Source organism: Dryobates pubescens, chromosome 14 (assembly GCF_014839835.1).
Source record: "Dryobates pubescens isolate bDryPub1 chromosome 14, bDryPub1.pri, whole genome shotgun sequence".
Lineage (NCBI taxonomy): Eukaryota > Metazoa > Chordata > Aves > Piciformes > Picidae > Dryobates > Dryobates pubescens.
This window is the reverse complement of record NC_071625.1, coordinates 6,500,256-6,519,038: the sequence shown is the minus strand read 5'-3', so window position 1 is coordinate 6,519,038 and position 18,783 is coordinate 6,500,256. Positions and strand designations below refer to the sequence as shown.

The 18,783-nt window shown below is 39.5% G+C and overlaps 1 protein-coding gene across 1 annotated transcript in view; it reads left to right on the top strand.

Moving 5' to 3' along the window:
* Positions 1-18,783, top strand: part of RALYL (RALY RNA binding protein like) — a 365,227-nt gene that overhangs the window by 329,525 nt on the left and 16,919 nt on the right. Inside the window, exons 6-8 of the mRNA XM_054167309.1 lie at positions 3,329-3,492; positions 12,025-12,138; positions 17,011-17,189. Of these exons, the coding sequence (XP_054023284.1) occupies positions 3,329-3,492; positions 12,025-12,138; positions 17,011-17,189 (457 nt within the window). The remainder of the gene's footprint in view (positions 1-3,328; positions 3,493-12,024; positions 12,139-17,010; positions 17,190-18,783) is intronic.

Sequence of the window (18,783 nt, the reverse complement as noted above, 5' to 3'; positions counted from 1 at the left end):
ACCTGCAAGTTAAACAGCATGTGTGTTTCTGTAGGAGAAAAAGGAGTATGGATAACTAAGAAGACAGAGACTTGTGCCTGTACATTTGCAAATCCCAGCTCAGCACTGAGAGATTTAATCAGTCAGATGTAGCAGAATCACTGTAACACAGGGTGATGTGGATGACCATGGATAACCAACTGTGATCCAGCAGTGCTGTGTCTCTGCATGACAGTAGCTTGATTTAGCATAGACCAAGGAGTCTAAGGGGAACAATGCATTGCTCCACCAGCCTCTTCTAAATCTGAGATTCATTTTATGAAAAGTGATGGACAATAGCAGGAGGGCAATTTAGACCCGGAGTTGAATTATCACTGTAGGAAAAATGTAGAAACAATTATTTTGGGGATGTTGGTTGGTTGGTCTTTTTGTTGTTGGGGTTTTGTTGTTTGGTGTTGTTGTTGTTGTTGTTGTTGTTTGGTTTGGTTTCCTGGGATTAATTCAAGTTAAGCTACTAGTTTTGCTCTTGCATGTAAATGACAGCTCACTTTGGACAGAGATAAAAATAGCAATTTGTAAATGTATGGACTAAACCCCATTAATGTAATTTAATTCTGCTCAGTCCAACCTTGAGAGTAGGTGTAGCTCATGTCCTGCAAAAAGTTGGATTCCACAGGCTTGTGTTTGCTTTCCCCAAGGTTATTGCTTTGAATTTCTTCAGTGGATTTGTTTGTTCCTAAACAGAGTGCTGATTCTGTTATATGATATATGTGTCATCGTTTTTTTCCCCAATTCTGTATATTATGGGTAGCACAAATTAACAACTCTAATGGTTGTGGAAACATGACCAAAAGGAATACTTACAGGACATTGAAGGTTGTTTCTGTGGACCTTCTGTGGTGTCTGTCTTTGTGATTGTCTTACTTTGGAACACTGATGACAACTAAATGTGTCACTAAAGCTATCCAATAGTATAATTTTCTGAACTTTTATGGTAAAAACCCCAACTATGAGGATGGCCTCACAAGGCTGGATGTGCTGACACAGAGACAACAAAAATCTTGGAAAGTTAAGAGTCTCTGTTAGATCCAAGGTAATGGAAGTGCAAGTTGAAAAATTCTATATGATAGGCATGGGAAAGAAAATCCTGTGGGGAGTTCAGTGTGTTATTGACATACCTGCAGGGAGTATAAATTAAGAGATCTAGTCATGAGTCTTTGAATTGCTGAACTTTTGATGTTTCTGAATTTCTGTGGTTTGTCCCAAACCATAGGTCTTCTTTTCTAATACTCATTAATTTTTCCAGCCTCCCTGAAAAACACACCTATCTTATCTGAACTAAAGCAAAGGGAGGCAGGAGTGGCTAGTGGTGTAAAATACAATCTGTATGAAGACAGACTTACAAGATCTGGACTACCCAGCTTAGAAGAGTGGGTGGCAGAAAAGGCACTGTCATATGCACATTAATGTTTGTTGGGACCTATACTTGCTTTAGAACTGAGCATTTCTCTTTATCATTTCTTGTATTACAAGCACAAGGAAAACAGGCAGCATACTTCAAAACTGAGAAAACCAAAGCAACACAACATTCTTTTAAACAAAGCGTATCACTGAAGCGCATAGAGCTTGATGCAACAAACCACCAAGTCCAAAAGCTTTGCATAATTTAATAAGAGTATCAATAGCAATACTAAGTAACAGTCTTTTTATATATTGAAACACAAACAAACAAAAGGAATCAGAGTTTTTCAGTTCACTACATTATCTAAAGATGAGTTATTGGAAGCTAGGAAAAAAATTATATCTTTGAAGCAATAATTGCATAATGATTTTTTGCATGATAGCTTGTAGTTCTTCTGAAACATTATTTGCCTATTAATGTGAAGCAGGACATCGTGGCCAACCTGCAGATTATCCAATGTGATAAATGAAGAGTGACAACAAATAGTATTGCTATTTAAAATTCCCCCAAATGTTTTCATCTTTATCTTCATGCACAAATGTTTAGTTATGCTCAACATTGCCTAGTAATTGCTTAGAGAGTAAGAACTTTCAAGGCTCTGGGGGTAGCAGGATCTCTGTGATAGATTTTGCAGGCAGCTATAGAAAGGGAGGGAGCTGGTTACATTGTTTGTAGCATTACAGTACAGATAACAATGAGGATCCCGAGATTTAAGCATTAGTTGTTTACTTGCTAGAAAACAGGCTAGAAGACTTTGATTTTGCTGCTTGTTAAGCATGCTGTTAAACACTGTGGTGAACAAATTACTGTTTCTCGTGTGTGTTTTCAAATCTGTCTGCCCAGCTGGGTGGCAGCAGTCAGAATTGTGACAATTACACATGCAGTTATAAATTTCCATAATTACTGGTTGCAAATATCATTTGAAAGAAACGTGAGAATGTTTTGAGAGAATGTTGCTTGTCCCTCTGCTTCAGTCTCTGAACTAGAAATCTTCATTTCCTGAACTTTCTTCTCCTGACCTGTTGTGTTCAGAGCCCATATCTTTTATGATCTAAACTTATATGTGGCTTTGTTTACTTTTTCTGTGGCCTTAATTTTCTTTCTACATAGGTTAGTTAGCTGCTGTTGATAACTGTGGTTTTAGGTCTGGGGCATTCTCTTTGGGAAGACAAGTTCATTTAGGTTGTAGAGTAATTTTTACTTTGGTTTGAACAAGCCCTTTTTGTTGTTGTGTTGCTGTTGTTTGTTGGGTTTTGGGTTTGTGGGGGTTTTTTGTTGGGTGGGTTGGTTCTTTTTTATTCATCCTGCTTGGGTATTTTAGTGATTATAGATTAATTCATCCTCCAGTAATGAAAACATATGTTGGGACCTCTTTTCTGTGCATTCAGGAAGGACATACAAGTTCCTCAGAATAAAGACCCTTTTCCTATTTTACAAACTGCAGGGTATCTCCTTGTGATGATGGTTGGCTTCAGAAAAAAATAATTCCTTTTTCTGTCTTCAAGGAGAGCAGATAGAAAAGTAGAATTTAAGCTATGTAATAAAGGAGCTGAAACACCACCACAGCAAAATGTACCACTGTCAGTCGTCTGCCATGAAATGATGTGGACCTGTGGAAAGCAGGTTGTGTATTTTCCATACTGCAAATAACAGAATTTCACAGTGCATTAAACTACACCAAAAAATATGAGCTATGCATTGGTCTGTGAATGAAATCTGAATATGGCTCTTAATGTGCAGAGGTCCTTGAAATCTAACTTGGCTGTGATATAAAGTGATTATGGTTTCAAAGGGTAATTTTCTCAAAAATAACATGAAAACTTAGGGCTTCCATAGCAGGAAATCATGGAAGGCTTTATGGACACCAGCTGACCTCATCTTTTCTAGGTTGTTTGACTACCATGGCCGTGTCCCCCCACCGCCCCGTGCAGTGATTCCGCTGAAGCGTCCTCGTGTGACTGTGACAACCACTCGCAGAGGCAAAGGGGTTTTCTCCATGAAAGGAGCATCACGATCCACCTCGAGTGGGGCATCTTCCTCAGGATCCAAATGTGAGTTGCTCATATTTGTTGGATATTATCAAAACAATGATACCAGTAATTTCTGCAAGTAGACAGCTTCCACTGTATGGTTCTCTTGGACTTGTTTCCTACCCTCAGCCTTTAGCTTGAAAAAAATCAGTTTGATTACTAAAGCTGCCTTGTAAGTCAAAGAGCACACTGATGTAAGTAACTTTGGAAAGAAATACCTTCAACAGCATTTGACCTATTCCCTTAGCCTCAGAAGAAGCCTGTTTAAAATCTGTCATCCTAATTGTTTATGCACTAGGAGGTTCTTGTGAACAGCTGATAAAAAAAATAGCAAAGCTAATAATCTTGTTATAGGCTGATTTCTGTTGAGACTTCAAGGTTGTATGTGAGCAAGTGGAGGGTGGGCTGGGGGGTCCAAGGGAGGTTGGGTTATGTGTGCTTTCTTTGCCAGATTACTTTGATGGTAAAAAGAGGAAAAGTGTCTTTGCTTGTTCTAAAGGGAGACCAATTTGGGGTTATTCATTCCTTTATTGACTTGACCTTAGAAGAGCTGATGAATAATTGGCATTCCCTTCTCCATGCTCACCAAGCTCCCCACCCTATAATATGTCCTGGGAACTTCATCTTCCTCTTCGTGCATCTTTCAGCACCCACCTGCCTTCCCCTGCCCCTTATGTGGAGTGATACTGTCCTTGGAAGCGTCACTGGAAGAGGAAGAGAAAGATCAGGTAGGGATCAGATAGTAGAAAGAATGAAGGGACTTCAATAAGACAATTGCAGTACCAGACTAGCAACAAGGTATCATGTTGCCTTACACACATCCATGAAATACATGACTCTAACAGTACATCTTACTGGAGGAGGAGTCTAGTAGGAACAGTCTTTTTGCAATCAATTTGCCTTAAGAACACAAATTACTTTCAGAGATTTTTCTTTTTAATATGTTTTGTTGTTGTTGTCCAGAACAAGAATTAACTCTAAAAATCTCCCAGATAGTGGAGGACCTTAGTATATCCCAAGAGGTGTCAAGGAAGTCTCTCACTTGGCAATCTGTATAGTCATTGTAGTGAATCAGAGAGAGAATATTACATTAACATGTAGTTATCTGATCCTCACAATAATCATCACATTTTCTTTGTTATTCATTCTGCTTTTCAGAAAATGTTTTGTAATACGGTGTCAGGACTTAAATAATGCATAATGTCGATTACAGGATTCAACCCTAATCTGATTACCCATGGCCACTTGCTTTAAGACCTCCAAAACACTGCACAACATGGCAAACGTTGCAGCCCCTGTAAATTGTTTAACAAAAGTGCAGTCAGGAGTGTAGAGATCCTCACAGTGTTACACACCAGTGAAAGTATCCTTCAGTGTGGCCATGTATGATGTGGCTTCAACAAATGTCAGTTTTAGAGCTCCAGGTAACGTGATCATCTCTGAATCCATCTCCTTAACACTAAAGATAGAGCTACATCACTAAAAAGTGCAGGCTGACATTCTCAGCCCTGTTGGGGTTCCACTCTCAGTTCTCCACAACAGCAATTGTAACAGAGCTGCAGAGACCATTTATGGTCCTGGAATAAATGGCAAAACTGTTCTTTCTGCATGTGGCACACCTCTAAATGGAGCAGGACACACAATGTACAGGCTTTCATATGCTTGATTTCCTCACAGAATTACTTCCCTTTTTGACAAGTCAAACCAACCCGTCATAAAGGAAGAAACATGATTTTATTGACTTGGACAGGAATATAATCAGCTTATTTTAAGATGTTTATCAGAGAAATAGCCAAGTCATTCTCTGAGGGGCTTCAAGCTGGAAAGCAGTGAAATGTGTGTTTTGTGGCTTCATTCCCAATTTTCTTGGAAAAGTTGGTTATATTGAACTGTGGGATGAAGCAATTTAATGTTTTGTTGCCCCTTACTCTACACTGTTAATCTGAACCCTTTAAGCTAGTGCATTGTTGATTCTGGTTGTAATTTATTACCAGTTAAATAAAGGATCTCTTCAATAAGGAGAAACATAGTTTGTGGCAAGGAAGCTATTTTGGTTTTTTAATGACATTTGTTTAATCTAAGGTTCAGAATTAGCTGTGTCATAATGGTATTGCCTATGTTGAAAGATTTCACTCCATATAGCAAAACTGTCATGAGATCATATCTCCTAGCAGATTTTCCAGATGGAAGTAGAAACTATATAGGCATAACTGTTCTCATAGCTGCTCCCTACACTCAGGCTGGATCCAGAAAACAGACCTCTACATGCGGTAGTAAAGGTCAGAACACAGGAGACCCCTCAGTGAAATTACTGAAATTAGGACTCACTTCTGAAGAGCAGCAGTCCAAAGACAGACTGCCATGGCACACAGCAAAGATGTTTAAAAAAACACAGTACCAAAAATGCCTTGCTCACTGATGGGCACAACTGCAGTGTACTAACACCTCATTTAACCCAAAAGTGGAAAAACAACACAAAATACATCAGGATTTGATTTCTTTCCTGCATCTGTGATTTTTCAATGATCAGTTGACAATGTTTTGGTTTCTTTTTTTAACCACAAAGACTAAGAAACAATAAACCAACCTTTCTGTGGCATCAAAAGTAACTAACAAACTGAAACACTGGTGTGGAAACTACACCTAGCAGTTTTTCACATGCAGATCCAGATTGCTATTTAGGACTGGGTGGGGGGAAAATAAATCACAGTTGCTGACAATATAGGAACTGAATCTTTTGGTGTATGCCCTGAGATATGCAAAATAAGAAAACAGGAAGAAAATACTACACAGATTTTTTTATATACCTTCTGTACTTGACATTAAGGAGTAGACACTTAAGATGTTAAAATGTGTACTGAATTAGTCATTTAAATTAATTCATTTTGACTTGTATTTTTTTTTATATCTAGTTTCCTCAGTTTAACCCATCTTTCAGTGAAATCTGAAGTAACACAATATGATAAAATAGACCTTAAGATGAAGGGCTTAGATAAAAATAAATCTGAGTTATGTTTTGTGGAAGAACCAATTGGTTGTTATAGCCAAAACCATTTTACAAATCGAGCTGTAATTCAGCATCAGCATTTGCATTTCTAAAATTGTCTTTGACCTCAGTTTTAAACCTCTTGTTTTGACCTGGCTGGGAGTCCTGGAAAGAGTCACTGAACCTAATTCCTTCCTGTTACAAGTAGCCACGTTATCTAAGCCCTTAAGTTTCATCTTAAAGCTAGTTGGTTTTTTCTGATTTCTAGCTGAATTTTGTTTCTCATTTCATACAACCATAGAATGGTTTGGGTTGGAGTGGACCTCCAAAGGTCATCTAGTCTAATCCTCCTGCAGTGAGCAGCAACATCCTTCATTAGATTAGGTTGCCCAGAGCCCTGTCAATCCTGACCTTGAATATCTCCAAGGATGGCACCTCAACTACCTCCCTGGGCAACCTGTTCCAGTGCTCCACCACCCTCATGGTGAAGAACATCCTCCTACCATCCACCCTAAATCTACTCTTCTGTAATTTCAAACCATTGCCCCTCATCCAATCACTGCAGGCCTTTGTCAACAGTCCCTTTCCAGCCCCCTTCAAGTACTAGAAGGTTGCTATTACATCTCCCTGGAATCTTCTTTTCTTCAGGTTGAACATCCCCAGCTCCCTCAGCCTGTCCTCATAGGAGAGGTGTTCCAGCACCCTGATCATTTGCAGGGCCATCTTCTCGGCCTGCTCCATCAAGTCCATGTTTTTCTTGTGTTGAGAGCACCAGAGCTGGACAAAGTAGCCCAGGTGAGGTCTTATCAGAGCAAAGTGGCAGAATCACATCTCTTGATGTGCAGGCCACACTTCTTTAGAGGCAGCCTAGGATGCCATTGACCTTCTGGTCTGCAAGCGCATACCATTGGTTCATGTCCAGTTTCTCATCCACTAGAACTCCCAAGTCCTTTTCCACAGGGCTGCTTTCCATCACTACATTCTCCAGCCTGTATTGATAACGAGAATTGTTCCAGCCCAGGTGCAGGACCCTGTACTTGGTCCTTGTTGAACCCCATATCTATTTGTGCTGCCAACACTACCCTAGCTTGAAAGTTTTATTTCTTTTTACCTTCTTCTGTCATGGGCAAAGAAGCAAAATTTCTGTCACACTACAGGCTTTCCATTCTTATGGTCTTCATGGCCCTTCTTCCCATGTACCTCTAAAAGTCAGCCTGTACACATTCCTCCAGATGAGCTCTCACCAGGTGCTTATGCAGTGGTGTGGTACTTCTCCATTTTTAGTAATACATTATTTGGCACATCCTAGCACTGCATTTTCTCTCTATGGTTGCATTATAGTGAAAGCCCATCATCAGCCTGAGATTGCAACTACACCCAAGGATAAGTCTGCCAGCCTTTTTCAGTTGATAAGCTTTAACATTAAGAGTAGGAGTTTTACAGTAAGCCAATCAGTTGTAGAATTTTTTTTTCCCCCATGCAATTACATTTAAGCTTTTTTCCCCTAATGTAGCATTCCTAAAAGCTGCTTGATTCCTCCTTTCATTCCAGTTCACTCTGAATAGATAATACCTTCTGATTTCATGTCATCACCAAATCTCACCTGTTTGTTTACCTTTAGCCTCAAAGTTTTTTGAAAATATTTAACCATTTTGTTGCCAGTGCTTAAGGAATTTGATTAGTAATTTCTTTCCCTTTCAGTGCATGCATTTCTGTCACCTGCTGGCCTTTGTTTATCTGCTAACAGAGAAAAAAAAAAAAGTAAGCTATTTTATTTTCCTATTCCGTTGCTCAAAAGCAGATGAACAGATATTTTGGACACATGCAGCTCTGGTTTCATGTTTGTCAACAGTTTTATTTCTTGTCTGAGCTCAATGTAAAAAGAAACAAGTGAAGTTTTAAAGGAGAATTTGTATACTCAAAGCAGGATATCTGAAATGTAGTATTTACAGTTTGACTTTGCCATAACACTGTGCTTAGAGAGCCTTAAAGTTCTTTCAGAGCTTTATACAGCAGAATCACAGAATAGTTGAAGTTGGAAGGCAACTCTGGATCTCATTTGATCCAACTGCCCTGCTCAATCAGGGTCACCTACAGAAAGTTTCCCAGGACTGTGGCCAGATGGTGCTTTGAGTTCCTCCAAAGATGGAGACCCCACAACTCCTCTGGGCCACCTATGCAAGTGTTCAACGACCACCATCAAAAAAAACCCCAGAAACAAACACCAAAAGCCACTCTTTTTCTGGTGTTTAGGTGGAATTTGACATGCTTTAATTTCTGCCAATGGTCTTCAATGTGTTTGGGGGCACTACTGAGAAGCATCTCCTATGTCTTCTTCCTTCCCTCTTGCACTGGGGAGCCCAGAACTGAACACAGTACTCCAGATGTGGCCTTACAGTTGCTGAAGTAGAGGGGTGTGCAAGTTTTGGCTACAGTTAATTTTCTTCATAGTAGCTACTGTGGGGCCATATTTGCAATTTGTTCTGGAAACAATGTTGGTAACTCACAGCTGTTTTAGGTCCTGCTAAACAGTGCTGACACGGAGTCAAGGCCTTTTCTACCCCCATACCACCATACCAGCGAGTAGGCAGGGGGTACATAATAACTTGGGAGGGGATGCAGCCAGGACAGCTGACCCCAACTGACCAGAGGGATATTCTACACCGTAAAGCATCATGCTCAGCAATAAGCTAGGAGGAAGATAGGCTAGGGTGGGCAGGGGGGGAGCACTGCTTGGAATTTGGCTGGGTATCAGTCGATTGGTGGTAATCCATTTCTTTCATTTGCATTACTTTTGTTTCCTGGATTTTATTTCTCTCTCCTTGTTATTTTTCTTTTCATTACAATGATTTTAATCTCAGACCACAGGTTTTTTTCTCACTTTTACCCTTCCAGTTCTTTTCCACCCATCCTGCTGAGTGGTGAGTGAGTGGCTGCATGTTTCTTTCTTGCCAGCTGGGGTTATACCATGACAAGGGAAAGGATTATCTCCTCCAACTTGCTGACCACACTCTTGATGTTCAGGATGTTGATGGTCTCCTTTGTCACAAGGGCATGTTGCTGGCTTGTGTACAGCTTGTTGTGCATCACAACCCTTCATAATTTGTCTTTAACAATTGTGCTTACTACAGAAAACCCCAGTACAATATAACTGAGTGGAATTTCTCTAGAAGAAGTATTCTGAAGATTTCTACAGTTCTCTGTAAATTAAGACAATAAGTTGCTTAATTAATTACATCATTGCAATGCTGGAATTTTGGAACTTGCTAAAAAAATTTACCCCCTTTTTAACCCCCCCAGTCTTTTTTTACTGTTAACTTGAAGTAATTGACTGTGCAATGGAATCACATCATTAACTGTGAATGATAAGTTGTAGATTCAGTGACCAGAGCTTGAGGAAACAGTTTTGGCATAGGTGACTTTTGTGAGGTAGCAGTAAAACTCCCCTGTCCTTTATTAACATCTTTGTTACTGAGTCCTCACTGTTGTGTGTTTTTCCTCTGGTGCAGCCTTCTTCCCAGACTGATTTCTTACTGAGATGCCCCAGGGAAGCCCCTGTGAAGCAGGAGTTTTGACTTGAGTTGGACAGTAACCCTGCACATGTGCCTGCTTCCTTACCAGACTCAGAAGTGCAACTGTTTTGTGCTTTGCTTTTTAGACTGGGAACAAACACCATTAGGTCCTTGTGGTGTGTTCTTCTGACTTCTGACCTTTTAGCTTTGGCAGGCTTTTGGTTGCCAGCCAAAGCAACACCTCTAACACAATGACTTGGCCACTCATGATGTGTTGCCAGCTGGCTTCACAGCTGTTTGCTACAAAGACTTAGCATTCCCCATTGGAGAGATGTACACCATTTCACCCTAGAATCTGTACCACCTTGCTGCTCCAGCATGGAGCAGTCACTGCTCCTGGGGAATCAGCAACCTTCTGAATATACTATTGTCAGAATCATAGCATTTTGTAATAGATGTGGGGGATTGGACAGTGACCCATTATTTCTCTAGGAATATTTACATGCCTTGCTCTCCAAATATACAGACCAAATGCTGTAGAGCATGTAAGTGTCTAGCACAAAGGTTACTTCTAAGTTTTTTTTCTCTAAGTCCTACCATGCATTCAATATGTGATCAGAGGTTTCAGGATATGTTAGTGTGTGATATAGTTTCCAGTATAAGCACGTGATAAAACAAGTTCATTACCACATATAGCAACCTATAACTTTTAGCTGACTTGTTACAACTGTAGTGCATGTGACCCAAGCACTAAGGTAAAATGTCCTGGTCTCAGCCTCAGTGAATGCATTCCAAGTTTGCAATAACACTGATTTTGATCCAAGGACTTACTTATCACCACTGAGGCAGGTGGCAACTTCCCTGCACACCTCCTCATCATATTGTGACTGTCTGCTAAAATACACCCATGAGATTCCATGATCAGACACATGCCCAAGAGCAAATGAACAGGACTGACAGGGCAACATGCAGCCAAGAGATCCTATGGACAGAAAGGGAACCCATCCTTCCCTGTGGCAGATCGTCCCTTTCCCTAGGCTCACGGAGGGCCCTCACATTGCTCTGGATATGCACATCAAAGTCAGTGCACATCCTCCATCTGCAGCAGTAAGGATGGATGCAATAGGCTCAGTGCTCTCTATTGCTGGTTCCTCACAGCTTAAGGTGATGTTCTATTTCTTCCTATAAGAGCAGTAAGAGTGACAGATGTGTTACCTACTGCTGACATTTTATAAATGGCTTTATTTTTCCGTGCTAGCAGAGAGTTCCCATTTTCTCCTCTTGGCCGTTTCAACATGATCTCCTAGCACAGAGAGGGCAAGTGAATTTTTGGACTATCTTCTGAGCATAAAAACATGTCATGATAATACCATAGGAATGAGGTCATTCATGAGTGCTTCAGTGCTGTTTCTTCTGATGTTAAAACACCTCCAAAACAGTTATTCTTTCAGCTCTTCATTTACAAGCATTGTCTCCATGTCCCTGGATGTGATCATGAAAATAACTATTTTAATATGTTATCAACAATTGGGAAAAGTACAAAACTTACCAGACCTGAAAGCTTTGGAAACAGTAGTTGCCATGAAGTTGTTGACTGGATCGTAATACAGCATTTGTTACCTTTCAGAAAAAAAAACATACATCTACTGTGAGGGAGCTTTTGTTTATTGTCATTGTTATTACAAAATAGTTCAGCAAAATAGCATTGCAAGACTGTGAACTGTCTGTCATATCTATCATATCTATCATTCTTTCACTATGGGCTGTTTTTCAGCAGAAGTTACTTGGACTTATTAAGAATGACTTTGAGATGTTTTGCCTTGAAATGCTTGTTACAGGGCAACACACCTCACATAACCTCTTGCCATTAGGACTTAGAAGCCTGTGCTCCTAGGATTCATCAATGTTTGTTTTAAATGTTCAATCTCTAAAAATAGTGACATAAATGAGAGAGTAGACTTTGTACTACAGAGGAAAGAAAAAAGAGTGGTTTGTTCGCAGTGTGCTGCAAATATGGCTTGTTTCATGTTTGGCATCTTTGCTCTCTTTTCACAGTGAAATCAGATGAGTTGCAAACAATCAAGAAGGAATTAACCCAAATCAAAACAAAAATTGACTCCTTGCTAGGGAGACTGGAAAAGATTGAAAAGCAGCAAAAAGCTGAAGCAGGTAGGTGAAAGTCATTTGTAGTCAAATGAATTAAATTAGAACTTAGTTATCAGTCAAGGAGACAGACCAGAAAGAATGGAAACCTTCCAGAAATTTTGCCTCATAATGGAAGCCTAAAGAAAGGTAAATTAACTCTCAGGAAGAACTATTGTGAGAATGAGTTAATATTCTTCAACATGGTTTCAAGATTATTTTCTCCCTTTGGTACCATGTAGTAGATAAAAAAAGAAAGAACAGATTCTTATTAGATCTTCTGGAAACAAAACACCACTGAAAAAAAATGACTGAGCAGAATTAAGTTAGAGGTCTTTGACCATGGGGATGCTTGTGCTGTCCACATTAAGAATAATTAGATGGACTGTATCAGGAATTATTGCCTGGGCAACAGGCAATAGTCACAATCTGCAGCAAGGGAAATTCGTGTTTGACATAAGAACAAAGAGATGCAACTAAGCAGTATAACAGGTTGTCCAGAGAGACCGTAGTAGCTCCAGCTTTGGAGACTTTCAAAACTCATTGGGGCCAAGGTCCCTCGGAGTTGGACCAACCTTTGAGTTTGGCCCTGCTTTGAAGACAGACTAGATTTGGTGAGTCCACAGATCCCTTCTAACCTAAGCTATTGTGTGAAGCTGTGGCATCTCTGTAAAACCTGCAGCACCTCTAGTTGAATTTGTCGCTGGCTAGAAATGTTTTGTTTTGAGGCAAACTTTGTGAGTGACAAAATCCAACCCTACTTTTTAATTTAATCAAGACTCTTATCTTTGCAGTGATCATTTTGTTACTTGAATGAGCTTACCTAGAAGTACTTTAAAGCCATGCTGAGTAGTTGTAAGGGATTTATAAGATTGTATTTTCACCATACTATATACAGAAAACAATCTTACTTCTTACCACTGTCTGTAATATTTCCTTGGCTATTTTCATATAAATCACGTGCTATATCTCTGTGCAGGAGCTGTGCACTGTAAGCAGTTAAAGTGCTAAAAATGGGTTAACCTGCCTGTTTCCCCCAAACACAGAAGTGAGGGAAAAGTAACACATAAAAAAACTCCGGGTTGAGATAAAAGTTGTTGGGATAAAAAGTTATACCAAGCCAATCAGATAATAATGCAGTGCACAATTACCTTAGCTTAGCCTATTTGCAGGGGGAAGGAAAAAAAAAGTGCAGCATAAAGCAGAAAAGTGGTAGCATAAAGCTGAAAACCACAGAACTAGTCAACTCCCACCCATCTGCTGCTGTTCCAAACATCCTGGAACCCAAAAGCAACAAATGGAACAGGAGGCCTCTCATGTTACAATCTGAACTTCAAGCCCCACAATATTTTGCTCCAGCCAGCACTTCCACTTTGAAGCTGGTATGAATAGAAGCAGGTTAAAACTCAACCTATGACAGCACTAACAAGACGATTTTGATGAGAGCCAATAGGGCAACAGGGAGATAGAAGACATCCAGACATCCCATGAAAGCTCTCAATGATCCATTTTTGGTTGTTTCGTTTTTTTTCCCTCCCCTATTCTCTGATGGAAAGTTTTTATGTGAAATGTGTGAAATTCTGCTTCAGAATCCACAGCTGTTTGGGTGTCTGGGCACTCAGATTTGTGTCTCTTGCCTAACTCATATCCCTTACATAAAGCCAAAAGCACCCAAGAGGGCACATAAGGAGTGTCCATCAAGACTGTATAAAATATTGGTGGGAATTAGCAGATGACATTGATGAACATGCCACTTGCAAAAGTGCTATTTAGATCTGTATCCCTGGCATTCCTGAGTGCCTGCCATATGTCCTGGTCCACTGTGGGAGTATCTCTCAGAACCCAGAATTTTTCTGCTGTCATTCAGAAATGACTAACGAGCATCCTCCTTAGGCAGCACACTACAGAAAAATATTTTGTGGGTAACAAGTTAAAAAATAAACATGCCTATAAAACCCAGCTCTTTAAAAAACTTTTATTTACAAATATTTTCTAAGTTGACTGACAAGGACCAATCCCTCGGCTCTGAGTTTATCTCATAAAATAAGCGGTGGATATTTTTCAAGTCTAAGGTAAGTCACGAGTACAGTGTGATTCTCTCTCATACAGGACAACTGTACACAGTATATAGTCATTATAGTCTATATTGTACTTTATGGAGGTAAGTTAGAAGTTAGTCTAATCAGTGAAGATGTAATTGCAAGGCACTCCAGTGAATCACTTATGTACTGAAATGCTGTGAGATGGTGAATCCCTACTTCAGGGAGCTTTGCTACAAAAGTCATTGCTATGCAAAACAAATTGCCTATCATTATACTTTGATATCCAGTTTTTGCTTTTGCTGAAGGACTGTAGTGAATGCATTTAAATAGAAACCAGCTCAAAGAGGAAAATGTTGATCTGTATTGGATCATACTGTAATGCCTTTTGAAGACAATCAATTAATAATGTCCTCAGAGATTAAAAATGGTTTAAAATTGTTGATGTTCTAAAATATCAGATGCAGAACCTGCACCTCCATACTCCTTGTCTCTCCCTGGAGGGTGTGAGGAGAAAAAGCACCTCAAAAAGCCTGGATTCCCATTTAAGTGTCTTGAGCTGATGAAGAGTGTTATGCAGACTGACTTGTCTGCAGGTGATTCATTCCTCAGCCAAAAGATTTGTGTAAAGCAAAGCTACATCAGTAACAGAACTGTTTCATTTGTGGTGTCAGATGTGAGATTTGTTCTGTGGTTTGGCAGCATTAATTCTTTCTTTCTTTTGTGGGAAGGAGTAGCCTCATTAAGATGGGGATCAGAGACTGGATCTATGTCTCATTTACACAACACAAAAATGAAGCCATCATATGGCCCTTTTGATTTTTTTGTTTGCATCACTCTCATGAATAATATTTAATTATTAATCTTAAAAGCTATACATCTGTAGGAATATGATGGATTAGACCAAGTGGACAATCTCAGTGTGTGAAAGCTCTCCTTATAGTCATTGTTGATGTTCTGTCTTTGACTATTATCAATGCCTGACCACTTCAGTAGGGGAAATAGAGAGAAAAGGATTTCCTGGAAATAGGAAAATAGCAGGAATATCTCCTTTGCTTGTAAAAATCTGAATCAGGAGGCCAGGGATAAGAAGCTTTTCTGGTGTGGAAAAAAATGTTAGAGAATATTCTCCTTGCAATATCAGAGAGAGAGGCTGAAAGGTAGGATCTTAAGTTTAACTTTTCAGAAGAGCCCAAAAGAGTTGATACTTTAGACTTCTGTGAAGAATCCTGTCTGTGTGCTTGTTCAGACAGTTAAGTAAATGACCTAAATTTTAGTAGCTGTATCCTAAGTTTTCACTTGTAAATGTATTAAGTCCATCATTTCAGGAAGCTTTTTTTGAAAGCCTTGACCAAAGTTACTTCAGTTGTCTCTGCCACAGCTGGGTTAATCTTAGAAGTGGCTTGAGGCAGAAGGTGGTTGGGTGAGACATAGCAGGCATGGCTGATTTAATCCACATTTCTTTGCACAGTAAGCCAAGTAACACATTGACTTATAACTGGCATAATATTGTGTAGAGCACCACGAGGCTCCATGGACTGAATATTTTACTAACATGCGTGACTACAGTGCTGTTAAAGCAGTTATCTAAGCTGACTTTCTAATCTTAAGTCCAAGTAACTTTCTGAAGAAAGTATGTGACTGAGGAAGAAAAGCTGAATTGTTCTACATCTTCAATAAATTAAGTTGAAATGGAGGGACTGGAAACTAGCAGAGATTGCTGAGATGAAAGTAAGTTGCAAAGTAAATGTGCAGGAAAAACAATTGTCTTGGTTTAAGGCTAACACACAGAAAAGCATGATCAGATTTGAATGCTATATCCAGGTGGTAATAAGGTATAGTAAAATAATAATGTGTTCATAGAAGTGACAAATACAGGGCTTCAGAGCAATCTGCTGATTAATTTGCTATCCAAAAAGAGGTGATGTGCTAGCATTACAGAATAGTCAGCCTAATGAAGAAAGAAATGGGTTTGTTCTAGAAATTTGATCATTGATGGACATTGTCACCCTCAGACTGAAAAGACATCAGTATTCCAGCTACATGCAACCAATTCTCTGGTCCGTGTTTGCTTTGAGTACACATAGGAATAAAGCTCTGATTCACCCACCATTTTTCTGGACAGTCTGTCTGTCATTTCTCCTTCAATCCTCCTCTGGATTTCTGCTGGCTGGATGAAACTCCTAAGCATATCCAGGAGTCTCACAACACCTAATCACAACAAGGCAGGTATCTGAGCTAAGCCAACCAGAATAGTTCCGCTGGGCCTCCACAGAAATGGTCTTTACACATTGCAGAAACTAATAGGAAGTCTATATTTGAGTAACTGAGGGAGGTGGAGGGGGCATTCCCCAGTTAACTCAGGGCATCTTACCAACAGAGAGAAACTTACTGCATTTAAAAATACATTTGGTTGTCTAGAGGGATTTGTTGCTTATCTGCATGGTTGTTAAGATATAGTCACAGCAAATTTATGCAAATCCTTGTTCACTCATTGGCAGTTAACAACCTTCCACTTCTCAGAGTACAGAGATTTATGTACTTCTCTTTGGCTGCAGATAAGTAAATATATAGTGGCTATGCCAATTGGATTCTCAAGACAAAGTCCAGAAAATCAAATAGCTGAATCTGCTGGTAAATCAAACCTTTCTCCACTGCATGGGATAGATAAGCACATTGGGGCTATGGTTGATTTATTAATTAACTTTTGAAAACAAGAGGTTGGATCATGTTTGCTTGGTAGATATTAACACACAAAGCCAGCACATCTGCAGATGGTTAGGTTTCTTCTTGAGAGCACTTTTCTTTGCCACCAATAGGGAAGGTTACTGAATCGCTATAGAGTATGTTTTCCTTACAGAAGCTCAAAAGAAACAGATGGAAGATAATGCTGATTTGATTCAAGAGGAATGCATATCAGAGAATGCAGATAACTCTACAGAAGAGCCAATTGAAGGAGGGCCAGATGCAGATGGGGATGGAGAAGATATGACTGATGGGATAGAGGAGGATTTTGATGAGGATGGCAGCAATGAGCTGGTAAGGAATGATCATGCCATTTCTGTCTATACAGTTGCTACAAGTAACAAAAATCTGGATTAACTAAACTCACAGCAGCACTGTGATGTTCTGCAGCCAATGCTTAGTCCTATATTCCTCATACACTGTAATATCATTTAAGCATAGGGCCCTCTGAGGATGAACAAGAAAACACATTTTATTACACTTGGTGCTTTTAGAAAGGAAATTAAATGTACTTTAAATTGTTATACATTTATCATTTTGCATTTACTGAAATGTAGATGAGAAAGGAAAACTATGGTGTGCATATTTTTTGTTGGTTTCATCTTTTTTTTCTTTTTTTTTTTTTAAATGGAGTATTAAGAACTAAATAAGATTCTAGAACACAAAACTTTCTCATTAGTAAAAAGTGCTCCCTCCTAATGTCTTCTATGTGTATCTTCTGCAGGCTGTGTTGGACTTGATGATCTTTGAGGTCATTTCCAACCTTACTGATTCTATGATTTTTTTTTTTTTTGATAGAAAGATTTTTCTTTAAAAAATGCTTGGCTAAGAAATATTTGGGGTTTCAACCTGAGCCTGCACCTTTCATGAAATACCCATCATGCTGTCAAAATTCTAAGACTAAATTTTTTCTGTAGAATGTTTCAAAAGCATTTTGAAAGTCAGGCTTATAATTTTTTATTCATTCCTCAGATGAATGGATCAGTGATGTATTAGACTCTATAAGACTCTCCCTCTCTTACCACCTTTCATATTCCTCTGCTTAGCACAGAAATTGCTTCTGTTGCTCTGTCCTTGCTTGCTTTTTAACACACGTTTAATCATGTGTCCACTGTCAATACCATTCACTGGAGCCAACAGAAGTCAGTTGGCTGTGGGGACAGCTGAATCAACACCAAGTCTGGAGCTACCAGGGTTTTTGTACTGCTTGCTGCAAACAGTTTAAACCTGCTGCTAATCTGTCCCTTTAGCCAGGACATTATGCCCAGGAAAATCTACAGCAATCTGAATCCCCTCATCTTCTAACGTGTGAACATTTGTAATGACTAAATAGTAAATATACTGCCCCACCACAGTTAATGCCTGATCAGCTGAAGAGATATTAGCAGTAGAAGTGACCACAGCTTGACAAAACTGGTGGGATTTGCATTAATTAGGCATCAGACTCCCTGCTGCAGAACACTACGTGGGAAAGTTAATGTACAGTGTGTTAGCTTCTGATTGTTCAGTGCTGTCATTTGACCCTGTGGGTATGACATATTTTAAGACGTATCTACACTATACAATGAAGCATGATGTATGAGAAATTTTTCATCTAGCAGAAGCCTAAAATCAGAAAGGGTTCTAAAAATTAAGCACCACAGTGAGACTTCATTAGCATGGAATTGGCACAGCCACATTTGCACACCGCTTCTTCCTAGTTAAAAGGCCTTTCCAAGATTTATGGTATGGAATTGATTGAAGTGCAGCATGTTGCAGACACAGGTCCAAAGACAGCTCAAAGGTCTGAACCACATATCTAAGGCATGGGGAGAAACCAGCTCCATTTTCTCTGGATGCTATTATTGAGCTCCTTGAGTGCTAGGAGGAGGTGGCTCACTGCATGTGG